Source organism: Delphinapterus leucas, chromosome 7 (assembly GCF_059928025.1).
Source record: "Delphinapterus leucas isolate spDelLeu-1000000601 "Yukka" chromosome 7, BTC_Dleu_Yukka2, whole genome shotgun sequence".
In the NCBI taxonomy this organism is placed as follows: Eukaryota; Metazoa; Chordata; class Mammalia; order Artiodactyla; family Monodontidae; genus Delphinapterus; species Delphinapterus leucas.
The window spans coordinates 8,647,463-8,674,665 of record NC_143135.1 but is presented as its reverse complement, the minus strand read 5'-3'; the positions used below and the strand labels follow the sequence as shown (position 1 = coordinate 8,674,665).

The following is a 27,203-nucleotide window of genomic DNA, read 5'->3' as shown; positions in this document are numbered from 1 at the left end:
GGGCATTTCGAGAGCCCTTCTCTGGCTTTCTGGGGTGGCTTCAGCTCTCAGCCGGCACTAACGATCTCCAGCCATCATCTTAGATCTTCCATCATGTCCACATTGTTCAAAGCACAAAAACCACTCCTTTCTCTCCCTCATTCACACTGAAGTCCATTAATTAAATTCTTTTAAGTATTCCTCTGAAATCGGTGAAGATAGAAATTTCTAATTTTCTGGTGCTTATGAGGCAGAAAAGCAAAATAAATGCTCTCATTGATTAAACTTTAAGTTGGGAGGTTTTTTAGACAATAAAGAATAAAGCTATGGATAAACAACAAGGTCCTACTGTATAGCAACGGGAACCATATTCAATATCCTGTGATAAACCGTAATGAAAAGAATCTGAAAAAGGACGTATGTGTGTGTGTATAAGAGTCACTTTGCTGTACAACAGTATTTAACACAACATTGTAACTCAACGTTACTTCAATTAAACAAAAATAAAAGTCATGTATAATTTTTTTTTTTTTTTTTTTTTTTTTTTGCGGTACGTGGGCCTCTCACCGCCGTGGCCTCTCCCGCTGCGGAGCACAGGCTCCAGACGCGCAGGCTCAGCGGCCATGGCTCACGGGCCCAGCCGCTCCGCAGCATGTGGGATCTTCCCGGACCAGGGCACGAACCCACGTCCCCTGCATCGGCAGGCGGACTCTCAACCACTGCGCCACCAGGGAAGCCCCATGTATAATTTTTAAAAGAAAATATTTCTTGGGAAAGGTGTTCCTAGATGAAGGCACAGGTGGCCCTGAGCAGCAAGTTACAGGTTTCCTAAAAGGCCTCCTCCACTGAATCGCACTGTGGGTCTGAAAGGGCAATAAAACGACCTTCTGAAAAGAATTCTTCATTCCTGGGAACGCTCGGCAGAGATTTCCGGATGTTTCAAGCGCCACAGACTAGGTTCAGCCTAAAAAGCAAGTAAGGCTCCTTCCTACAAAGAGAGTAAGATGAAGTATGTGAAATGCCTAGCACAGTGCCTGGCACCTAATAGATGCAGAATAAATATTAGGTTCCTCCCACCCTGAGGGTCCAGGGGTCGATGAGCACATATATTGGATGTATTTCTGGCGGGGTAATTGGGTACATTCTAGATTCTTCCAGAAACTCACAATTTTCTCACACGGGGCGGTGGGGAGAGCGAGGCAGGGGAGGGAAGGAGGCACGTTCTCTCTGCCGACGTCAGTAGCTCTTCCTCTTCTTCAGAGGCTTCAGGCCATTGCTGCTTTGGGCCTTAGGCTGTCCACCACGGCTGAAGGCACCGCCCCTGCAGCCTTGGCTCCCTCCGTCAGCATGTGCTCTACCTGCAAAGCAGACCAGTTCATAGGACCCTCCGTGAGACTCCTAGGCTCGCACCCTGCCCCACCCCTACCTCACCACACCCCATCAGGAGCTGGCCTGCCTAAGAAGCAGTCACCTTCGATTCCCAAAGACCCTAGAGCTGCAAGAGACCTGGAGAAGCCAGGACGGCCTGAGGTGCACATCAGAGGCAGAAGCAAGCCCTTTCCCCAGGAGGCATCCAGGGCCCCTGGTCCCCTTCCTCTCCCCGAGAGCCATTCAGCCCACGGTCTGCCACTAGCACGGGGCTCAGAGGAGCACAGCCACTGAGTCCCTCATTCTACACACAGGGAACCTGAGAGCCAGGGAGGGGAGCTCACTTGGACAAAGTGACACAGTGAACGGCATCCGCACTTAGATCTGGGCTTGGGTCTCATGCACGCCAGGCCCAGGCTCCTTAGCAGGACCTCCTATAACCCCCTTGCGCCCTGGGGTCTTCTTTCCATGCACAGATGCTCAGGAGGCAGGAGATCCCTCATACCAGAGCCCACCAGGCCCGAGCACTAGTACAAGGTCTCACAAGCATGGAATGGCTGGGAGAAGAGGCAAAGCAGGAAGGAGGAAGATGCAGAGTGGAAGGGGTTGAGTGGGCGGGGCTGCTAACCCTCACTGAGAAACAGGAGAGGGACGGACCAGCACTGGGATTCGAGCCCCGTAAGTCAAGAGAACACAGGTAACATAGAAAAGAAAATGGGAAAATTATGTTCCACCTTTCAATCTTGATCTTTCTAATCTATTAAAAAGGCAACAGTACACACTTCCTCCTCTCATCTCATGGGGTTTTAGTAAGGTCCAAATAGTAACAAGAGCAGCTCAAATTGTCACAGGTATTTAGGTTTCCAAAGCTTTTTCACATGTAGCGTACCACATTTAATTTATCACCATCCTATATGTGGGGGAAGCGGAGTGGGGGAAGGAGGCCCGACCCAAATGCGCACAAGCCAGGCAGGGAATGTGGGTGAAGCTGGTAGGTGACATACCGATGCCCCACACCACTTCTAAAGGGGGAGCTCCTACTCGGCCCCGTAGAGTGTTAGCAAGCTGGAACGAGGGCCCAGTGGCCTGATCAATAGGTTGTCCAAGAGAGGCTGGGAATCCAGATCTTTTTTTTTTTGCGGTACGCGGGCCTCTCACCATTGTGGCCTCTCCCCTTGTGGAACACAGGCTCCGACACGGAGGCTCAGCGGCCATGGCTCACGGGCCCAGCCGCTCCGCGGCATGTGGGATCTTCCCGGACCGGGGCACGAACCCGTGTCCCCTGCATCAGCAGGTGGACTCTCAACCACTGCGCCACCAGGGAAGCCCCAGATCTTTTTATATAAAATTTCTATATTCTCAAATGTTTGCAAGTCATTCAAATTAAGAAAAAAAAAATACTAGTCATCCAAGCTAAACACATCTGTGGGCCAGGTGTGGCCCGTGGGCTGCTAGTTTGCAACTTTACCTCTGAGTATCTACCGCAGTTTTTCCCCTTTTTGTAAAGGAAGAAAACAGTTTCAGAAATAAGATGATTTGGCCGAGGAGACCATGACAGTTTAAGTGGCTGAGGAGGGATTCCACCTGGTGGTCTTACTATGCAGCCCAGTGCCCCCTCTACTCCTCCATGGGTCAGTAGAGGTGAAAACACCTCCTGAGCCGTCCTGGAGCAACGGAAGGCCCCACAAGCCCAATAAATAATAATGAAATCACCGATCACCAGTTGGACCCCTGATGCAGCAACAAGCCCCAAGACCCCGGGTCAGAGCCGGGCGGGGGCAGGGGGTGCCACACCTGCTGGCTCCTGGGCACGCCGTATCTCAGGTCGTTGACAAAGCGCTTGCAGTTCCCGTCGATCAGGCTGTACTGCGCTATCTTGCTGGTCGTCTTTTTCGTCTGCTGGATGACCTTGTCCATGGGCAGGGGCAGGTATGTCCCATCCAGCTCGTTGTTGACCTTCCAGGAGCAGCCATGCAGCACGTCCTCCAGACAACTGTATTTCACCACCGCCCGGTTGCTGAAGACGGACGTGATGCTGCTGGCCTCAAATTCCTCACCTAGAGGCCAAAGACAAGCCAAAGTTGGAAGCTGCAAGGGGGCAGTGGGGCAGAGCACCGGCTCAGTCCAGCCGCTGGATCAGTGGCTCCTCTTGGGGTCCTGGTTTCACCGTCTCTAAAAGGCACAGCAGAGGATGGCAAGTTGGACTAAATGAACTGCAAAGGGCTAGCTTTCCGCACTCCCCACTTTCAACCACCACTGCAATCTCTTTCTCATCAAGCTCCAGGCGTACCTCATGGTGTAGGCCCAGACTCCACTCCGTGTACAGACCTGACCAAGTCCTAGGACTGGAGTCTTGCTTTCCTAACCAGACTCCAGCAATCTTCACAAACACGTGACGAATACCCTTACAGGTAAGAGTCAGCTCCTGGACAAGGGGCTGTCATGCGGTTCCAGGAATAGGCCTCCCTCTGCCACCATGCAGACCCGCTCCAACCCGCTTCCACCCAGAGGCACTCTGCCTTTCCCTCTGCTCAAGTATCAGGATTCTCACTGAGTGTTTGTTTGAAAACAGGGTTCCACAGCTTGGAAAAGCAGAAACGTCTGAAAACTGCTGTATTACCATATTTAGTCCTTAGAGGAGGGAGAGCTCCTGAGAAGGTCTGGAAGCTGCCCAAGGCCAGGTGGGTGGTAATTTAATATCAGGACTGTTTTTCTGCTACAACCATATGGATAGGCAAACGTGGGAACCCTCCCCCTCTGTAAGTTGTCTGAGTGCAAGAAATGTCCCTTGTTCCTTTCTGAAGTATTTGAGGATGATCTGCTGATTTTGCAAAAGCTGGCAGTAGGCAATTCGGCTCTCAGGAACGAAGATGGCAGAATTCATGTTTGAAGGAAGATCTGATGGGGGGCGGTAGTGACAAAACTGTTAACTTGTACAACTCTTTGGTTACGCAAGAGGAAGGCTCCTGGACTTAGTCTGGAAAGGAGAGGTGAAGATGAATGCAACGTGGAGCAATTTTTCATCCTTCGTGTAGGCATCCAGACAGGAAGGGGGACAGGTGTGGGTGGATGGGATGGGGAAGCAAAGCGAGGGGAGAGGGACTCTGCTCTGCAGGAAGGTCTCAGCCAGGTGAGGGGCGGGGCCAACCGAGGGGGACAGGAGACAAGGATGAGAGCTGTGAACAAGGTGCGCCCACAGGCATTTGGTACCAGTGCCCTTCTGTAATCTAATCTTGAACGGGCAGTACTTGCACAGGAGGCAAAATCCCCAAAGCATCAAAGATTACACAGAGGAGCCCCCGCCTCCCCTTCTCCCAGCTCCCCCATCTCCTGAGGCCACCATGTGACCAATGGTTCTGGACGTCCAGTTTTAAGCTGTTTCACATTCTGTGCTGTCATCTTCCACTATCACCACTTCTGCCCCCATCGAATCTCCACCAAAATTTAACTAGTCACCTGTTTAATCTCAGCCCTGTGTTAATGCTGCAATGAAAGGAGAACGATGCCCACACTGGGGGTGGTGCAGCCTGGGACGGGTTGGAAAAGCAGGGAGACAAGGTGAGGATGGAGGTGCCAGAGGTGACCAGGAAGCCAGATGGATGCAGCATTTGGGGCAATAGGAAGCAAGTGACAATCAGAACGCATAAGCATCTACACCCCTCCCAGGGGACCCTCAGAAATAGAGGAAGGGTATTGAACTGCTGTCATTACAAAACGGAGGCTCCGGTTCTTACGCTCCTATTTTAAAAGAAAGAGTGGTCTAGGTGGTCAGGGAACTTAGGAATGATCTTGATACTTTTATCTGTCTTAGGGCTGGACACTCAGTGGTTTTTGGTGGACAGAGACCAAGCTCTATCACACAGTAAATTAAGGTCCAGTCATGCTTTGGGTGTTCTGTTGCTAAAGTAAGGCAGCAGCTGAGGAACCAGTAATTCGCTGTCCTTCTCTTTACTTTGCTAACTTCAATATCAATATTTCAATAGAGTATTCACTCTGACTTGTGGGAGCAGGTGGACCACACAGTCATCTTCCACATAGACGGCCCAGTGCTCGTAGCCAACCCGGAAAATCTCAATCAGGTCTCAGGTCTGGGTCTTGGTTTACCCTATGATGGAAATGGAATGGAATGGAATGAAATGAAATGAAATAAAATAAAATAAAGTAGACTTCACATGCCCAAGGAAGTCCAGAGACCTCCTTGTTTGGGGATCAGCTACAGCTCAGCCTGAAGACACTGCCTTTCATCACTTTACAGAAACCCAGGCTGCAAAACGCTCTCTTCACACAAATGGCCGAGGGACCCGCCCACTCCTGCTACCACCCTCATTATTAAAGCCACCGAGGCTGACAGTGCCAGCTCCAAATGCACAGCTCCGTATGCATACATGCCCTGTGATAAGCAAAGGAGCTCCTGTAAGCATTTCTCCTTGAAACTCAGCACCATGCGAGCTTTCTCAATAGAGGGCGCTAGAGAGACATTGCAAGAGGAAAAGGTTCTCCTGCAGGTTCTGGCTTTGGGCTGGGGAGTTACACCAAACTCCCATTCTTGGGATAAATCTCACCTAGTAATGATGTATAATCCTTTTTATATGTTGCTGAATTCAGTTTGCTACTATTTTGTTGAGGACTTTCACGTCTACATTCATAAGGGATATTAGTCTGTAGTTCTTTTCTTTGCCTGACTTTAGTATCAGGGTAACATTGACCTCAGAATGAGTTGGGAAGCATTCCCTCCTCTATTTTTAGAGTTTGTGAGGGACTGGTAATTGGTAATTCTTCTTCTTCAAATGTATGGTGAAGTCCTCTGGGCCTGAATTTTTCCTTGTGAAAAGATTTTTATTTACTAATTCAATTTACCTGTTATAGGTCTGTTCAGATTTTCTAGTTATTCCTGAGCCAGTTTTGTAATCTGTGTCTTTCTAAGAGTTTGTTCATTTCATGTAAGTTTTCTAATTCGTTAGCATAAAGTTATTCATAGTATTCCTTTATTATCCTTTTAATTTCTGTAAGACTGGTAGTAAACCACCTCTTTCATTCTTGATTTTGGTAACTTGAGTTTTCTTTTTCTTGGTCAATGAACGTAGCCAAAGTTTTGTCGATTTTATTTATCTTCTCAGAGAACCAACATATGGCCTCACTGATTTTCTCCATTTATTTCCATTTTCTATTTCATTGATTTCTGCTCCAATACTTATTATTTCCTTCCTTCTGCTTGCTTTGGGTTTCGTTTGCTTTCCTTTTTCCAGTTCACTGAGGTAGGAATTTGGATTATTGATTTGAAATCTTCCTTTTTTTTTTAAAAGATTTTTTTGATGTGGACCATTTTTAAAGTCTTTATTGAATTTGTTACAATATTGCTTCTGTTTATTATGTTTTGGTTTTTTGGCCACGACACATGTGGGATACTAGCTCCCCGACCAGGGATCAAACCCGCACCAGCCTATATTAAATTTTATTCTAAGCATTGCTTTAACTGCATCTCATAAAACTTGATATGCTCTGTTTTCATTTTCATTCAACTCAAAATATCTTCCAATTTCTCTATTTTTTCTTTTACCCATGGGTTATTTAGAAGTATGTTTTTGAATTTCCAAATACTTGTAGATTTCCCAAATTTCATGCTGTTATTAATTTCTAATTTAATTTCATGTGAACAAAGAAATATTTCATATTATTTCAGTCCCTTTAAATTTGCTGAGACTTGCTTTATGGCCTAGAATATGGCATCTCCTGGGGAACATTCATGTCTGCTTATGAAGAATATGTATTCTGCTATTGTTGAATGGACTATTCTGTAAACGTTAGTTAGGTCAAGTTAATATCGTCGTTCAAATCTTCTATATGCTCACCGATTTTCTGTCACATTGTTCTATCCAGCATTGACATTGTAGTATTTAAAACCCCCAACTATTATTTCTGAATTGTCTATTTCTCCCTTCAATTCTGTCAGCTTTTGCTTCATGAATTTGGGGATTATGTTGTTAAATGTGTGTGTTTATAACTGTTATATCTTCATGATGAATTAACGTTTTATCATTACAAACAGTTTCTCTTTTTTCCTAGTAATACTTCTTCCCTTAAAGTCTATTTTTTCTGATATTAGTGTAACCACTCCAGCTGTGGTTCTGCTTGCATCTTTTTACATCCTTTTACTTCCAACCTATTTATGACTTTGAATCTAAACTATGCCTCTTGTAGGTGGCATATAACTGGATCTTGTATTATCAAGTCAGATGATCTCGGCCTTTCTGGACTGTTTAATTGAGTCACATTTCTCCCTGTTGATTTGATTTCTCCCTGTCCATTTCAGCCTCCCTCCCTTGTGCTATTATTGTCATATTTATTACATCTTGGCATGTTAAAAGGCCAATAATAAAATTTTATAATTACTGTTTAATTCGATTGTCTTTTTAATTAGGATAAAAGCTAAAATACATATTTATACTCTTTGATAATAATAACCAATGTAATTACCTTTATGGGTGCTTTTTTTCTTTTCCTTTTTGCCACACCGCATGGCTTGTAGGAGCTTAGTTGCCTGACCAGGGATTGAACCTGGGCCCTAAGCAGTGACAGAGCAGAGTCTTAACCACTGGGCCACCAGGAATCTCCCATGCTTTGTATTCTTTCATGTGGATTAGTTACTATCTGGTGTGACTTCCTTTCAGCCTGAAGAATTTTCTTTGCTATTCCCTTTAAGGCAGTCTTCACTTATCTGAGACTACCTTTATTCTACCTTCTTTTTTTTTTTTTTTTTTTGTGGTACGCGGGCCTCTCACTGTTGTGGTCCCTCCGTTGTGGAGCACAGGCTCCAGAGGCGCAGGCTCAGTGGCCATGGCTCACGGGCCCAGCTGCTCTGCGGCATGTGGGATCCTCCCGGACCGGGACACGAACCCGCGTCCCCTACATCGGCAGGCGGACTCTCAACCACTGCGCCACCAGGGAGGCCCCTACCTTCATTTTTGAAAGACAGTTTACTGGATATAGGATTTTTGGTTGACATTTTTTCTTTTGGAACTTTTCAAATGCCATTCCACTGCTTTCTGGCCTCCGTCGTTTCTGATGAAAAGACAGCTATCAATTTTATTGTGGTTCCCTTGTACATGATGAGTCTTTCTTTCTCTTGTTGCTTTCAAGATTTTCTCTTTGTGTTTGGCTTTCAGCCGTTTGGATTCTGATTCCCCCCCAGGGCTGGTGGTTGCCGTTGTTTGTTTGTTTGTTTGTTTAGAGGTTTGCCTGGATTGATTCTGTGGTGTCTGTTTCCCTCAGAGCAACCACTGGTGTATATGCTTCAGTTTTGTTTGTTTGTTTGTTTTTTCTTGCTCTTATTTTTAAGCCTGGCATAAAAATAATGGTCAGCCAGTGACTGGTCAGAGGTTAAGCCACATCTTGGGCCAATAAGGCATCACTCTTTTCCTACGGAGCTCGGTGTGGTTTGGAGAATTCATTCAGGTTCTAAAGTTTAAAAGTCTGTCCCAGCTGTTACTTTCTGCATTCACAAGGCCTCATGTTCCTCCAGGAGCTAGAGACTCACGCAGGCCCCTCTATTCTCTCCCAAATGTGTGTGCAGCCTTGTGCACCCCTTAGAGAACAGCAGCTTTTCTAGACCCTCTTTAGCTGTCTCATTACCTGGGTTTCCGTATTAAAGTTCTGGCTGGTCTGTTAGTCCATCATTTGTCCCAACCAGTATTGCAACCTCAGGCTAGGCCTTCCATGATGTTTGTCACTGAGATAACTACTGTTTTCCACAACATCTCTGGGCATGGAATTTTCCACACTCTGCTCCAAATAAAGTTGCCCTCTGCTGCCACTGCCAGTCCTCCTGGCAGGTCCCACCCACCCAGGTAACAACTTCCCCACCACAGAGCTGGGGGAGGTGGGGGACTTACTAAGACACTACAGATCTCCATTGTTCTGAGATTCCAAGATTTAGTAGGCTTTCTTGATTCAACACTTATCAATTTGTTGTCTGCTTTTGGTCAAATTCCAGAGTCTTTAAATGGTTGTCTTTGATGGTTCTGTCCAGCTTTATTTTTGCTGTTTGGGGAGATTTTTCTGAGATGCTCTGTTAGCCACTCCAGATGTCCTGCCCACTTGACGGAATGAATTTTTATGGGTAAAAAGCAGACCATCTACTCAGTGATATTACATGGAAGGAACTGAGGCCAAGAAAGGGAGTGGATTTTAGAATTTTTATGGGCAAAAAGCAGGCCAAGAAAGATGAAGTGCTTCGTCCAAGGTCCTAGGCAAGTCAGTGGCAGAGCTAGGACCAGAACTGGGGTCCTGGACCAAACCAACTCCTTCTGCCTTAAAGAGAAAATACGGTGGCAACTGAGCTCCCACTAGAGGGCGCTCCAAACTAGGCTTCTCATCTGGAAAGCAGAATCACTATCCTTGCTGTTTTTTCCTCGAATTACCTGCCAGTAGGAAGACAGCACAATTCATTGTGATGCTAGTCTAAGCCAAAAAAAAAAAAAAAAAAAAAAATCAAAAGAAATCCACGTGCTGGTCATCAAGGATGCTGAACAAGCTTTGTGGTACAGGAATCAAAAAATTCTGGGGTTGAGGGGAGTGGATTTTAGAATTTTAAGTTTTCTTTTGTTCCTTAACACTCTCCACCTGCAATATTGCCACTGGATGGGGTAGTCAGGTGGAAACTTGAATGGGATTCACAACAGACTTAATAGTCACCTAGAGTTACCTGCTCTCTTGCTGAAGTTTCTCCCACTATAAGTTGATGGTATTGAGCTTTGAGTCTCAACCTTGGCTGCACATGGAAATCACCTGCTGAGCTTTTAAAAATTAAGATTGATGTGGAGTATGGCCCGGGAACCAGAATTTTAAGAGCTCCCCAGGTGACTCTAATGGCAGCCAAGATTGTAGCCATATTGGGAGCTTTTCCAAGGTCCCATCCTTCCTTTTTCCTTAACTTTAGCCTGTCCCCAGCATTTCATGAACCTTAGGGAACCTGTCTATATCCTCCAGGGCGAACTCCACTCCCAGCTGATGCTCCAATCTTCAAATCCAGATTAAGGTTTCCCTGCCCCTTTTTCTCTCTTTGGAATAAGATATGACTTTGAAATCCTCCATCCATCTGCTATTTATTTCCTTTGCACAAGCTGGCAACCCAGCTCTGGCCCTTCTCCCAGAAATAGGCACCTGGTTGGAAAAACCAGTCTTTCATAAGGCCGCTGGATGATAACAGTTTCTGAAAGTCTTATAACTATGACAGGGGTGGTGCAGGGAAGTGGGTGGAGGGCTCGTTCCTGCCTGCAGCATGCGGCAGGGAGGCAGGAAGAAAACCACAAAGACAGAGCTTTATTTTGAACTCCTGGGAGTAAAAATGTAAAGTCCCTAGCTGTTTCTGAAACACACTGATTCTTGGGTCAGTCCCTGACCAGGCACTGGAGCAGATGTGGGAAGCTGGGAGCAGAAGAAAATCATCATGATACAGGTATTAGGAATTTCACTTTCAGCTCTGATCCTAACCCAGATGATACCTCAGAAATAAAACCTGAAGCCTCAGACACGGACATGACGCCAAGGAGAGAATTTGAGTTAGAATGGTAGGCAGAGAATAGCCAGCTCTACCATCCACCAGTCCCTCCCATCAGGAAACTTCCACAAGCCTCTTAGATAGCCTCATCCACCAGAGGGTAGACAGCAGAAGCAAGAACTACAGTCCTGCAGCCTGTGGAACAAAAACCACATTCACAGAAAGACAGACAAAATGAAAAGGCAGAGGGCTATGTACCAGATGAAGGAACAAGATAATACCCCAGAAAAATAACTAAATGAAATGGAGATAGGCAACCTTCCAGAAAAAGAATTCAGAATAATGATAGTGAAGATGATCCAGGACCTCGGAAAAACAATGGAGGCAAAGATCGAGAAGATGCAAGAAATGTTTAACAAAGACCTAGAAGAATTAAAGAACAAACAAACAGAGATGAACAGTACAATAACTGAAATGAAAAATGCACTAGAAGGAATCAATAGCAGAATAACTGAGGCAGAACAACGGAGAAGTGACCTGGAAAACAGAATGGTGGAATTCACTGCTGCGGAACAGAATAAAGAAAAAAGAATGAAAAGAAATGAAGACAGCCTAAGAGACCTCTGGGACAATATTAAACGCACCAACATTCGAATTATAGGGGGTCCCAGAAGGAGAAGAGAGAGAGAAAGGACCCGAGAAAATATTTGAAGAGATTATAGTCAAAAACTTCCCTAACATGGGAAAGGAAATAGCCACCCAAGTCCAGGAAGCGCAGAGAGTCCCATACAGGATAAATCCAAGGAGAAACACTCCAAGACACATAGTAATCAAATTGGCAAAAATTAAAGACAAAGAAAAATTATTGAAAGCAGCAAGGGAAAAACGACAAATAACATACAAGGGAACTCCCATAAGGTTAACAGCTGATTTCTCAGCAGAAACTCTACAAGCCAGAAGGGAGTGACATGATATACTTAAAGTGATGAAAGGGAAGAAACTACAACCAAGATTACTCTACCCAGCAAGGATCTCATTCAAATTCGATGGAGAAATCAAAAGCTTTACAGACAAGCAAAAGCTAAGAGAATTCAGCAGCACCAAACCAGCTCTACAACAAATGCTAAAGGAACTTCTCTAAGTGGGAAACACAAGAGAAGAAAAGGACCTACAAAAACAAGCCAAACAAAGATTGGTTTTGACATGTATACACTGATGTGTATAAAATGGATGACTAGTAAGAAAAGAAAGAAAGAAAGAAAAAAATGGTATAGGGGAGATAATCGTAAAAGATTTGGAAAAATTGTAAATACTTAAAAGATATCTGCACTCAGATTGCTTTACAAGCATCTTCAAGTTTATGTACCATCTAAAAGAAATGGAAAATAGAAATCATAGAAGATACTTTTTGTACTTAAGCAAGATTCATACTCAAAGAAAAAGTTTTACCCCAAGTCAACACATTAGCATATATATACATATAAATGTTCATTTGTAGGGGGTTTGTGTGTATGTATTTATTGAAATAAAATGTGCATATTTCTTAAAAAAAAAAAAAAGAATGGTAGGCAGCTACAAAGTCATAGAAAGAAGACAGGGTTTGTTGTTAGGAGACCTGGTTCAAATCCCAACTCTGCCACTTACTAGGCGTTCGACACATTCTCAGTAGAACTTCCGAGAGAGCAAAGATGTTGGTCTTTACAAAAGAACATTTTACAAATGTCGAAAGATTATTGTATGCCCCAACGGAGCGCCTCACTCCTAATTACTCTGTTATGAATCTGCCATGGTGAACTTTTTTCTAATCCCTTGCAGTGAATACGATGGTTTTATTCCCCCCAGAAATTCTCCCTTTATGTATTCAATCAACAAATATTTATCAAGCACCTACTAGTTTAAGCACTGGGAATACAGCAGTGAATAAGGCTGACAAAAGCTCTGCCCTCTTTTGGAAGGAGACAGACAGTCAATAAGCAAAATGACTATATAATGTGATACATGCTATTAAGGCAATAAATGGGGTGATATGATGGAATGCTAAGACTACTTTAGTACCATATGTACTAAAGTGTAGCCATGGTAGATGGTCTGGATTCTTCTGATAGCAGCCGTCTCATTTCTCTTCGGGTAACTTCTCCCTTCCTCCCCAGCCCTGTGATCCTAGTGGGGATGCCAATCATTGCACCCTTTCAACTCAGGCCAATCCGATACTTTTCCTTGGGATTTTTTTTTTTTAATTATTATTGAGGTATAACTGGCATGCAACATTATATTAGTTTCAGGTATCCAACATAATAATTTGATATTTGTATATATTGCAGAATGGTCACCACCACAATAAGTCTAGTTAACACCCATCACCATACATAGTTACAGAATTTGTTTTTCCTTGTGAAGAGAACTGTTAAGATTTAGTCTCTTAGCAACTTTCAAATATGCAATACAGCATTATTAATTATAGCCGCCATGCTGTACATCACAGCCTGTTTGGTTTTATAACTGAACATTTGTACCATTTGACGCCCTTCACCCATTTTGCCCACCTCCCACCCCCTGCCTCTGGTGACCACCAATCTGTTCTCTGTATCTATGAGCTCGGGGGTGGGGGGGGTTGTTTGCTTGGTTGGTTAATTGGGGTTTGTTTGTCTGTTTTCAGGATTTTTTTGTGTTTAAAGCAAGGGAAGAGATGTTGTCTATTTCCTCTGGGGTTGCTAAGCAGGGCCTCCCTTCTCTAAACCGCATGGAAGAAGCTGTTGATGTAGAGGAAAATTGAGGCCATCGATCTGAAAGAAACCAAGGGGAGAGGTGGCCAGACAGACAGGATCCCCTGGCAGCGACAGGGACCCAGATCCTGGTTCCAGTCTCTAAAGAGCCCAGATCTGCCCAGGTTCCTACGGTGAGTCCTCCCTGACTCTAAGTTACCCTAGTAACCTTCCAATTTAAAAAAATCTCTTCTTGACTTATACTAGCTAAAGCTGGTTTTCTATAATCCAACTGAAAGGGGAGTGGTGTGGCAGAGGGTGACCGTGGATACACTCTGGGCCCCAAGGGCAGGAGAGACCTCTATGAAGAGGTAAGATTTAGGCTGAGAAGGTAAAGGCATGAGGAAGAAAATTATGTGACCATCTGGAGGGTCATTCCAGGCAGGGGCAGGACAAAGACTCTTGGGCAGGAGGGTTTAGTGTGGCTGAATATGAAGGGAGAGAAGGTCGGATGAGACTGTAGAAGAAGAAAAGGACCCCATCGTGGTGGAGGCGGAGGTCTTTCCGACACCAGTTATAGACAGGAGACCATGAGGGCAGACGAGTCCTTCAGGATACTGGTTGTGAAAGGGAGGAGGGGCACCAGGTGGGAAATGGACAGAAACAGGGGTCCAGGGAGGGCATTTTCAAGACAGGAAAGACGACAGCACACGAGTGCTGGTAGCACGGCTCCGGCGGGAGGGAGACGTTGAAGGCGGCAGAGAGAGGAGATTAATCAGCAGCAAAGGGGCCTGAAAAAGTGGGAGGGGCTGAGATCAAGAGCCCCCGAGGAGGAGCTGCCTTCCCATAGAGAGGTCAGGGAGGGCCTTTCTGACCAGAAGACACGCACTGGTCTGCTTGGGCTGCCATAACAAAATACCACACGCTGGGTGGCTTAAACAAGGGAAATTTATCTTCTCACAGTTCTGGAGGCTGGCGAGTCCAAAGACCAAGGTGCCAGCAAGGTAGCTTTCGCTCCGAGGCCTCTTCTCTTGGCTTGTAGGCAGCTGCCACCTCACTGCAAGCTCACGTGACGACACATGGGAGATCTCAGTTCCCCAACCAGGGACTGAGCCCTGGCCACAACAATGAAAGCTCCTAATCCTAACCACTAGACCACCAGGGAACTCCCAAGTGACTACTTCTTTGTGTGTGGAGAGAGAGAGCTAGCTCTCTGGTGTCCCTTCTTATAAGGGCACTAATCCTATCATGTTAGGGCCCCACCCTTATGATTCCATTTAACCTTAATTACTTCTTACTCCAAATAGAGTCCTGCTGAAGATTAGGACTCCAACATGTGAATGTGGTGGGGGGAGGGAGGGACCCACATACACTGAGTCCATAACAACATATGTGAGCTGGATTTGCAAAACCAGGAAAGAGCAGTCTTGGCAACCCAGTGAGTGCAAAAGCTATGAGAAAGGGAGGACTTGGGTTCATGAAATGTACAGAAAAGAGGCGGGGATGGTTGGTACAGAGTGATCAGGGGGAGGAGAGAGATACAAGATGAATCTGGAGATGATATACAGATCCAGACAATAGAAAGCAAAAAGGAGAGAATGTGGGCAGGGTGGGGGGTGGACGCGTGTCCATGGTGAGCAATCTCTGAGGCCTCATTTGAGTAAAAGAGCTGGCGCTCCTCATGTGCTAGGACCTCAAGATGCATTTATTTCATCTGTCCTATCTTGGCATTAATTCACCCCTGTTACACAAAGCAGTAAGTCGTTCCATGTATTTTAAAGGGTATGTACATGTCTTGATGAAATCAGCAGAAATAGGAGTCAAATGATAGAGCCTCAAAATGGCATGAGGTTAGTGAAGGTGAAAAGTAAGCATGTCCGTCAAAGACCTACACGTAGACCTCAATCAGGTTAAGATGAAAACAGAACAGCTTGAAGTGACACATCCCAGCAGGTTTTTGTCCGGACTCTCTGAAACAGGGGCAGGTGAATGAAACCATGTATGAATGTTACACAAAGTTTCATATGGGGAGCTGGTAATGATGTTGCTTGTCATTTTATAAGATAAATTCCGCTCTTCCTCCTATCACCCAAATAGTCCACAAGCACCTTGAGGCCAAGGACAAGACTAGCCTCCCCGGTCTCTGCTGAGCAAAACACTGTAGAGAAGCAATGCTACACACGCCTTATTTCGCTATGAAGTAAAATCCTATTCATCTTGCATTACATTTTTGCCATTAACACTGAGCTCTACAGACCTGCTTTTGCTTATAACGTTATCAAAAGAAACTCCAGAGTGCTCACTTCGGCAGCACTTATACTAAAGAAACTCCAGAGCCTAACCTTAAAAAATGCAAGTCCTGGTGGCGCAGTGATTGGGGGTCCGCCTGCCGACGCAGGGGACGCGGGTTCGTGCCCCGGTCCGGGAGGACCCCGCATGCCGCCGAGCGGCTGGGCCTGTGAGCCATGGCCGCTGAGCCTGCGCGTCCGGAGCCTGTGCTCCGCGGCGGGAGAGGCCACAGCAGTGAGAGGCCCGCGTACCGCCAAAAAAAAAAAAAAAAAATGCAAGTCCTTATAAATTTCCATTTAAAAGGAGTCTTCGCTTTGTGACCACCTAGAGGAGTGGGATACGGAGGGTGGGAGGGAGATGCAAGAGGGAGGAGATATGGGGATATATGTATATATATAGCTAATTCACTTTGTTATAAAGCAGGAACTAACACACCATTGTAAAGCAATTATACTCCAATAAAGATGTTAAAAATAAATAAATAAAATTAAGTGTTTAAAGTGATGGCCACCCTGCAGCTGCAGAGATAGCTGTATCTTTCCACGGCATTAAGCTTGCTAAAGAATCTGACTTGACAAAGTATCAAATTGAAAACACAAGAGTATCAGGTTTGAGATACTGTGCAATATGGAGGCTTCCTGAATATTCATTAACTGTCACCAACTTGTTCTGTTCTCTGTTAATATAAATCGGTCCTTAGAATACCATCTGAACAAAGTGGTCTTGAGACATTCTAGAAATTGTTGTAGTTCAAGGAGGAACTGAAATTCCTATTGGTGGTTGGGCTTGATAACTCACCGGCCTGGTAATAATGTTGGAATCTTGACGCCTCTCTATTCCTAAACCATACAATTGAGACCAACTCAATTGGCGCCTTCCTCTCCTATCATAGAATGAGAAATAAAAACCTTTGACTGTAAGGATTATTATTTTACTAAAGAGATTAAGAGTCTCACCACCATTTGAACAAGTACAACGTAGCGATTCATAGTAAGTCCAGCAGTAACTGTGATGGCCAAGCTCTCTAGCAGACCCTGAGTACCTCGGATCACATGACACTACAATCACTGCTAGAAGACACCTTCAAAACTTCGGATCAATCTACTCATGTTTTCTTACAATTTAAATTCTTTTAGAAGATAACTGTATATATCCGAGAGAACTGAAAGTGTGGACACAGGTCCACCCTTGTACATGAATGTTCATAGCAGCATTATTCCTAACAACCAAAGGTGGACGCAACCCAAACGTCCATCAACTGATGAATGGCTAAACAAAATGTACTGATAGTATATCCATACAATGGAACACTACTGGCCAATAAAAATGAATGAAATACTGACACGGGCTACAACATGGATGAACCTTATAAACATTATGCTAAGTGAAAGGAGCCAGATACAAGAGATCACAGATTGTATGATTCCATTCGCATGCAACGTCCAGAAGAGGCAAATACTTAGAGACAAAAATCAGGTTAGCGGTTTCCAGGGACTACGGACAAGGGAAAATGAGGAGACTGCTAATGATGTGGAGTTTCTTTTTAGGGTGATGAAAGCATTCTAAAATTAGACCATTATGATGGTTGCACAGCTCTGTAAATATACTAAAAACCACCACACGGTACACTTTAAAAGGATAAATTTTAGGTATATGTGAATTGTATCTCAATAAGGTTGTCATTTTTTTAAAAGGTAACTGACAGCTTAAGCAAAAGTACAATAACAACAATGTATGTTGGGATTTATAACATATGTAGAAGCAAAATGGATGTTAATAATGCAGTGAGGCCAGATATGGAGAAACGGAGCTACTGTAAGCTTCTTATACTATAAATAAAGTGGTACAGTATCACACGAAGGTAGACCATAATAAGTTAAAAATGTAGAATATAAAAACTAAAACAAGAATTAAAATTACAAAACACAAGGAATTATAGTCAATAAACCACAAATGAAATAAAACTGAATCACAAAAAACAATCAAAAAGAAGTCGGGGAAAAAAAGGAGAAAGGAAACAAAAAAACAGATAGGACAAATAGGAAATAACAGATAGGACAAATACAGATAGGACAAATAGGGATGGCAGACTTAAATCTCAGCCTATTAATAGTCACATTAAAGTACATAGTCTAAACGTCCTAATGAAAAGGTAGAGATTGTTGATTGGATAAAAAAATAAAACCCAACTATGCTGCCTACAAGAAACACATTTTAAATACAAATGCATAAATAGGTTAAAAGGAGAAGGAAGAAAATGACATACCATGCTAACACTAATTGAAAGAGCTGGAGTGACTATATTAATATCAGACAAAGTAGACTTCAAAGCAATGAATCTTTCTAGGAATAAAGAAGGTATTATTTGTAATAATAAGGGAATCAATTCATCAATAATGAATAACAATACTAAATGTTTACATATCTAATGATACGGCCTTATGATTCATTAAAAACAAACTGATAAAACTACAAAGAGAAATAAACAAATCTACAATTATAGCCAAAAATTTCAGTACTCCTCTATGTAATTAATAGAAAAACATAAACAGAGGACCTGAATAACACTATGAACCAACTTGACCTAATAGATATTTATAGACTGCTCCATCCAACAATAGCAGAATACACGTTCTTCCCAAAAACTAACAATATTTACCAAGAAGGACCATATCTGGGGCTGTAAAACAAGTCTCGTTAAATTGAAATGGATTCAAGTCATACAAAATACATTCTCTGACCACAACAGAATAACTTAATAACCAAAAGATATCTTGGAAAATCTCCAAGCATTTGGAAACTAAATAACATTTTTCATAACCCACAGGAGATAAAAAGGGGGGGGGAATTACTTTGAATTGAACAAAAATGAAAATACAACATGCCAAAATTTGTGGGACACCACAAAGCAGTGCTTAAGGGGAAGTTTATAGTAATAAATGCCTATAATAGATAAGAAGAAAAGTCTGAAATCAGTGTCCTCTACTTCCACCTGAAGACAGAAAAAGAAGTGCAAATTAAAACCAAAGTAAATAGAAAAAAGGAAATAATAAAAATCAGAACAGGATCAGAGATAGAGAAAACAGAAAAACAACAGAAGAAAATCAATGAAATCAAAAGTTGGTTCTCTGAGAAAATCCATAAAATTGTTAAAACTCTAACCAAATTGATCAGGGAAAAAAAGAGAAGACGCAAATTACCAATATCAGGAATGAGAGAGGTGACATCATTACATGTCCTACAGATACTAAATGGATAACAAGGGAAAATTATGAACAACTTTATGCCAATGTATTTGACAAAGCTCACTCAAGAAGAAACAGATAATGTGACTATCCCAAAATATATGAAGGAAATTGATTTTGTAGTTAAAAATCCTTCAAACAAAGAAAATACCAGGCCTAGACAGCTTCACTGGTAAATTCTAACCAACATTAAAGGAAAAAATAATACCAATTCTTCACAAGAATTCTGTGGAGTAGGAATACTTCCAAACTCATTCTATGAGGCTTGCATTACCGTAACACCAAAACAGACAACTACAAGAAAATAAAATTTAACAAATTAATACCCTTTATGAACATAAATGCAAAAATTCAAAGCAAAATTTTGTAACTTGCATAAAACACTATACAAAAAGAATAATACATCATGGTCACATGTGTTTTCCCCCCCCCCAGGATTTCTAGGTTGTTATAACATCTGAACACCAGCCAATATAATTCAAACTAAAAAAGAAAAATTATATGATCATCTCAATAGGTACAGAAAAAGCATTTGTTAAAATTCAATGTCTATTCCTGATTTTTTTTTCCAAAGAAACTCTCAACAAACTGGTAAAAGAAAGGAACTTTCTTAACCTAATAAAAGGCATCTATGAAAAACCTACAGCTTACATCATACTAAATGGTAAAGACTGAATGGTTTCCCTCTAAGTTAAGGAATTAGATAAAGATGTCTGCTCCCACCACTTCCATTAAGCATTGTACTGAAGATTCTGGCTAGTATCAGTACAATTTAAGACAAAAATAAAGGCATCCAGCTAGGAAAGGAAAAAGTGAAACTGTCTTTATAGGTGACATGATATGTAAAAAGTCTAATGGAATCGACCCCAAAAAAGTTACTCAAGTAAATAAGTCAGTAAATAAGGTTGAAGGATACAAGATAAGTATCCTTATCTAAGTACCCTGGAAAAAGTCAATTATATTTCCAATTACTAGCAATAAACAATCCGAAATTGACATTTTTTTCACTTTAAATGTTCAAAATTGAAATTTAAAATTTTCTGAAATACCATTTCAATAGCATCAAAAAGTATGAAATACTTTCAAAAAGATGTGCAGGATCTGAAGCTGAAATTTACAAAACACTGCTGAGAGAAATTAAAGAAGACCTAAGTAAATAGAACACCTTGTTCATGAGTCAGGAGACAATATTGTGAAGACACCAATTCTCTTAAAATTTGATGTGATTCCAGGGAAAATCTCAGCAGGCATTTTATAGAACCTAGGATAGCCAAAACTACTTTGAAGAAGAACAACAGAATCGGAGGGCTAACATTCTTGACTTCAAGAGTTATTACAAAGCTACAGTAATCAACATAGTGTGGTATTGGCCTTACAATAGGCAAATGGGATCAATGGAATAAAACAGCCCAGAAAGGGACCCACTAGTATGTGGATAACTGGTTTTTACAAGGTGCAAAGGCAACTCAGTGGGAAAAGGATAGTCGTTTCTAGAAATGGTGCTGGAATAGCTTGATAGCCACGAGGAAAAAAAAATAAACGTCGATCTATACCTCATGCCATATACAAAAATCAACTCAAAATGTATCAAAGATGTAAACGTAATGTGTAAAAACTAAATGTAAAAACTAAAACTTTAAAATAGCTGGAAGAAAAGAGGAGAAAACCTTTGTGACCTTGGTTTAGGCAAAGATTTCTCAGCTACAACACCAAAGGCACAATTCATAAAAGAAAAACTTCTAAATTGGACCTCAACAGAGTTAAAATTTTTTGTTCTTCAAAAGACACTGTTAAGAAAACAAAAACACAAACCACAGACTGAGAGAGAATATTGCAAGCGATGATGAACTTCATCTGTGCTTGTATACAGAATTTCTGAAGAACTCTCAAACAGATAAACCAAGAGAAAAAATAGGCAAAAGATTTGGATACTTCACCAAAGATTATATATAAATATAAGGAAAGCAAATAAACACAGGCAAAGATTTTCAGCATCATTAGTCATTAAGGGAATGCAAATTACAACAGCAATGAGATACCGACATACATATTAGGAGAGCTAAAGTTAAAGAGATTGACCAAACCAAATGCTGATGAGGACGAGGAGGAACTGGAACGCTCACATACTGCTGGTGGGAATGTAAAATGGCACAACCACTTTGGAAAACAGTGAGTTAAACAAACATCTACCAAATGATTTAGCCACTATATTCCTACATATTCACCCCAGAGAAAACATATGTCTATACAAAGATCTGTAAACAAATGTTCATAGCAGCTTTATTTGTAACAGCCAGAACTGGAAACAACCCAAATGCCCATCAAGGGGTGAATGGATAAATAGTGGTCTATCCATACAATGAAATCCTGCTCAGTAATAATAACAAGGAATAAACTACTGATAACCTGCAACATGGATATAATTTGAAATAATTACGTGAAAGGAGGCAGACAAAAAAGAGCACGTACAGTATGATTCCATTTATATAAGTCTCTAGAAAACGCAAACTAACGCATAATGACAGAAAGTGCATCAGTTGTTGCCTGGGGATGGGAGTGGGAAGAGGGAGGGGTTTACAGAAGGGAACAAAGAAAGCTTTGGGAGTGATGGAGATGTTCGTTATCTGGATTGTGGTGATGGTTTCATGGGTGAATACATATGTCAAAACATATCCAAATGTATATTGCATATTCTGAATATAGGAAGTTTATTGTACGTCAGTTATACCTCAATAAAGCTCAATAATCAGCTCCGTAAAGCTGTTTTTAAAAAATTTTAAAGGCATAAGCAACATCCCAAATCAGTGTGCAATTCAACCTGCCACAGTATAAATAAAGTAAAATACAATATTATGTAGGGAAGAAGTCGCCAGGAAGTTAAAGATATGCCTGGTCTGAGAATTCCCGAGATACCCACCTCTGCTGCCTGCTTTATTAACCTTCCCGCACTCCCAGGCTCCGGAGCTGAATTCCACTCTGCTATCTTCTGGTTGGGTGTGGACTCCAAGGGCTTCTCCCTAAATGAATTTTGTGATTATACAGTTAATAAACAAAACACTTTTTCACAATTATTGGAAATTCTGTATTACTTCAGATTTACGATTTTAAGATATCTGTTAGTTTTCAGATTATAGGAAACATTCCCCCCCCCAAGCTTGTTTCTGTGATGCCATTTGCTGTCATACATTTGCTGTTTTTTGCTTTTCAGACAATTGTTTAAAATGCTAATGATAGCAATGAGTTGCTTTCAGGGGCCTTCCCCCCCTCCTCTGATAATCTTTTTTTTTTTTAATATTTATCAAAGTGATACTTGGACATAGCTTTTTTAAAAATGGTAACTGTACATAATGACTTATATGGAAATGCAACAGGCCTCTGCTCTTTCCCTTCCCCTCCCAGTCCTCCTGGCCAGAGGCAAGCCCCTGGAACTCCTGAGCTGTTTCTTCCAATAATTAGCTCCATGTTTCTGAGAAATCTTGTTGACAACACTGTAACTGCAAGTAATGTGAAAGAAATCAGTATATTTTGTTCCTAGAAACAAAATGTTACAGGAGAGGACTGAAACTAAAGGTAGGAGTATGCTTTTGGGGTAGAAAAGTAGAGTGAAATATATGGGGGCCAAAAAGACCTGGGTTTGAATCCTGGCTCTGATATGTGCTGTTCAACCTTGAGCTAGTAAACTAGTCTGTCTGAACCTCAGTTTGATTGTCTATAAAATAGAGATGCTAATATTTTTCTCGCAGAGTTGTCAAGAGGGTTAAATGAGAAAGCATATGTACACATCTAATACATTACCAACCCCCAAATGGCATTTTCTTTACCTTCCCCAAATTTTAACTCTTCTCCAAAAGCACAGTATATGGGAGCGGGGGAGTGGGGGAACCCCTCATTTTGCATATTGCTCTTCTCCAAACTTTCAGCTCTCGGAATTTTAAATAGAATCAACTATCATGTTTTTAATGAAAGCGAATTGCAGAAATTGGCAAGAAGGTTACATCATTCATTAGTTACTGAGCCCAGCTGGCAAAATATTGTAAGCACTCTTGGAAAGCAATTCAGTTCTCAGGAGTCTGTAGAATGGCCTTGCGCTAGAAACTGCTACAAGGTAGCCTCCCTCCAGCAGGTCCCAGGACTGCCCTCTGGCTGTTATTACCAGGAGCACACCAGCCTTCGTTAGTGGTAGCTGGTTCACAAAACCAGCTCAGGATTCGTTTTACAAAACTGTCATCAAAGTCGGTTCTTCAAAAGGCTTGTAACCACCCAAAGACCCAGTCCTTACATACGAAGAAAGAATCTTACCCCTGCCGGACGGACGCTGATTCTGCCCTGTTCTAACGTGCCCTGCTGTGGCTGCTTGGGCAAGTGCTGGACCAACTCTTGAGATCCCACAGATTTTTCTAATTCAAGGGGAAAAAAAATGTTATTGAATATTTAAACCACAACTGCCTTCTATAGGGCGTGAAACCCATGAAAGGAGGATTGGAGCGAGCACCTTGACAGCTATGCAGAGGTGGGAGCTCCAGTCTAGAACCAAGCCTGGCACCTGGTTAGCCCTCAATAAACTTTGGGATAAAGGGGGGGTTGTGAGACCATCCTGGAGAGGGCTCAGTTCCTCCGGGAAAGAGAGGCTTTGGAATTCCTGGGTACAGACTCGGGAAGAGGATGCCTCTATCCCAGATGGCAGAATCCTCGGGGCCAAACCCAATGGCAGAAGCTTCTGCGGAGCCAGAGCTGTAGTTATAACTCTACCTGCCCAGCAGCTACCCCGTCTGTCCCATTTCCACCCTAAATACAACAGGAAGGTAAATACTCGAGAGAGTCACTGGACGCCTGGTTCGCTTCGATTACATTAATAACCAACGATCATTCCAAAATATTCACTCATTTCAGTTAACAAGCATTTCGCACAATGAACAAATATCTACGAGAAGGAGAGTTGAAAGAAACCATGGTGACCTTTCTGGGGGTCCAACGGCCTGCTGGGGCCTGGAGAACGACCCCGACAGGTTCCAGGCCCGGGCGTGGGGGCTTGGTGAGGCGGAGCCCCCCTCCCGCGGCGACCCGACTGGGGCCCAGGCGAAAGTCCAGGAGCAGGCTGGGTGTCATTTCGTCCGTACACTCGCGGTTTCCGAGGCGGCCTGAGGCGGGGCCGGGGGAACCTAGTGAGGAGGCGCCCGCACTCGCGCTCGGCGGCGGGGCTCAGGCCCATCCCGCTGCTGCCGCCCCGCCGGCCCCCGGGCCTCGCTGGGGGAGACGCGCCAGCCCAGTTCCCAGTCGGCGCGGCCCCGGATCGGCAGAGCCGCGGGGTCCGGGACGCTGCTTGCTGGGAGGGCGGAGGGGCGCGGAGTGGGCACGCGGGCGCGCAGCGAACGGCGGGGGCGCGCGGCCAGAGCGCGCGGGGCGAGGGCAGCGCGGGCGTGGTGAGCACGTGTCCGAACACAGCCGGCGCTGATCGGGGCGCTTCAAAGCCCAGGAACCTGCGCGGGGCCGGGGGGTGGGGGGCGCTTTGAGAGGAAAGGCAGGGAAAGGCGGCGTAGGAGGCGACTGGGGTGGAAAGTAACAGAACAGTTTCTGTAAGACCCAGAGGTGGCATCTGATGTGGCTGGAGAAGCTGAAGGTCCACGGAGCAGACAGAGGAGCGACATCTGGAGATAGGGGTTGAGGCCAAGTTAGGAGGGTTTGGGGAGGTACGCTCAGGAGTTAAAATCTTGGGCGATTCAGACCAGCTCGAGCGATCGATAATCTTTTATATGTTTTTATTAAAATTATACACATAATATGTAATATATATACAAAAGAATCCATGGAATACATGTAGTTATGAAACATGACGATAAAATTACCACCCATGAAAACCCATCCTACTAAGAACCGCAACACACCTAGCACAGAGGCTCCTCCTACCTGTGTGTTCTTCCCTTATCCCATCTCCCAGCCCTACCCTCACCTCCACCCCCATTCCCCAGAGAGGTCACCTCTCTCCAGTCTATCATGCTCTTGCTTTTTAAAACTTTTAAAAAATCTCTTCTTTGTAGTCCTAACACGTTGTTTCGTTTTGCTTATTTGAAGCTTGTAATAATCGTATCACACACAGAAAAAAAAATCGTATCACGCTGTATTATCTTCTGCAATCCGCTTCTTTTAAAGTTGTCTCTAGGGCTTCCCTGGTGGCGCAGTGGTTGAGAGTCCGCCTGCCGATGCAGGGGACGCGGGTTCGTACCCTGGTCCGGGAAGATCCCACATGCCGCGGAGCGGCTGGGCCCGTGAGCCATGGCCGCTGAGCCTGCGTGTCCAGAGCCTGTGCTCCGCAACGGGAGAGGCCACAACAGTGAGAAGCCCGCGTACCGCAAAAAAAAAAAAAAAAGTTGTCTCTATAACACATACACACACATTGCTGTACAGATCTGTAATTTGTTTCCCGTGCTGGAAAATATTCCATTATGTGAATAGACCACATTTTATTGATATGGTGATAAAACCACTTGGTTTTGTTCTGTTTTGTTTTCTAATTTGGATTTAGAAAACTATTGAAAAGAGCCCAAATTGTATCCTGGTGTATGCATGCAAGAGAGTCTATAGGATTTAACAGCTAAGAAGGTATGAAAATGTTCCACTTTAGAATAGAACACTAAAACGTTTTCCCAATTGGTGGTACCAATTTCACTTCCACCAGCAATGTGTAAGAATTCTTGTTGATTTACATCTTCACCAACACTTAGTACTATCTTACTTAATTTTTCCAGGTGAGTGGATGTAAAATAGTACTTCACTGAAATTTTAATTTGCATTTAACTGATCGCTAATAAGATTGAGACCTTTACATGTATTTACTAGTCATTTAGACTTCCTCTTTTAAAAAGTGCCTGTTCGTGTCTTTTGCCCATTTTTCTTTGGAGTTGCTTTCTTACTGATTTGTAGGAGCTGTTTATGTGTCCTCAATACTCATCTTTAGTCGGTTGTATTTGTTTACACGTATTTTCTTCCAGTTCCTGGCTTGTCTCTTCACTCTCTTTATGAAGTCTTTCGATGAAGAGAAATTATGGACTTTAAAGAAATAGAATTTACCAATTCTTTCTTTTGTGGTCAGCTCTCTGTGTCTTTTCATGAAGTCCTTCCTTGCCCTGCAGTCAGAAGAATATTCTCCTGTATTTTCTTGTAAAAGTTTTTAAATGTTGTCTTTTTCGTTTAATCAACCTGGAGTTGATTTTCGTGTATGTGTGAGGCAGAGATCCAATCTGATTTTTCCCTATATGAATAATCATTTATGTCAGCATCACTTACTGATAGTTTCTCCTTCCCCCCCTCCGTGATTAGCAAGACCACCTCCGTCACGTGTCAGGTTTTCATGGACGAGCAGAACGTTGCTGGCTCTATTCCACCCCACTGGCAAATGTGTCTGTCTTTGTGCTACTATCATACAATCTTTATTACTATACCTTTATGATAAATCTTAGTATACGGATATCTTCAGATTCCCCCTCCTTATTCTTCCTCAGGAGTTTCTTGACTCTTCTTGAGCTTTTTCCCTTCCATAAATATTTCAGAATTAGCTTGTCAAGGTGCTCAACATACTCTGTTGGCATCTTGACTGACATTACCCTGAATCCATAAATCAATTTGGCAATTTTAACATCTTTACAAAATTGAGTCTTCGATGTATTACGTATTATGTCTCTCTATTTGTTAGGACTCCTTTAATGTATTTCATTGGAGTTTTATAATATTCTTCATACAGATCTGATCTTAGGTGTGTATTACATTTTTCTCTCTATTCATTTGGAAGTTTACACGCTATTCTTTTATTTATTGCCCTTGAAATTTTAACATTCATGTTCAAAGTCTAAAAGTAACCCCCAACTGCAGTAGCTCCCACCACCCCTGCCATTCAGGGTACTGGAGTAGGACGGTGCCCACAGGAGCAGACTGTGCTCCCGCACTTCCAGGCCGTTAAGCCATACATCTCTCCCCAGGTGAATAGTATAAGAGATCAAAAGCTGTGCACTGAGCTTCCCTGGTGGCGCAGTGGTTGAGAGTCCGCCTGCCGATGCACGGGACACGGGTTCGTGCCCCGGTCTGGGAAGATCCCACATGCCGCTGAGCGGCTGGGCCCGTGAGCCATGGCCA

At 43.2% G+C, this 27,203-nt stretch overlaps 1 protein-coding gene across 1 annotated transcript; it reads right to left on the bottom strand.

Moving 5' to 3' along the window:
• Positions 1-935: 935 nt before the first annotated feature.
• PLAAT5 (phospholipase A and acyltransferase 5) lies at positions 936-24,288 on the bottom strand. The gene is given in 7 exon segments (XM_089914646.1): positions 936-1,337; positions 3,142-3,399; positions 5,340-5,431; positions 5,434-5,452; positions 21,997-22,092; positions 23,379-23,476; positions 24,036-24,288. Coding segments are annotated over 7 exon segments (909 nt in total). The 3' UTR covers positions 936-1,244.
• Positions 24,289-27,203: the final 2,915 nt, after the last annotated feature.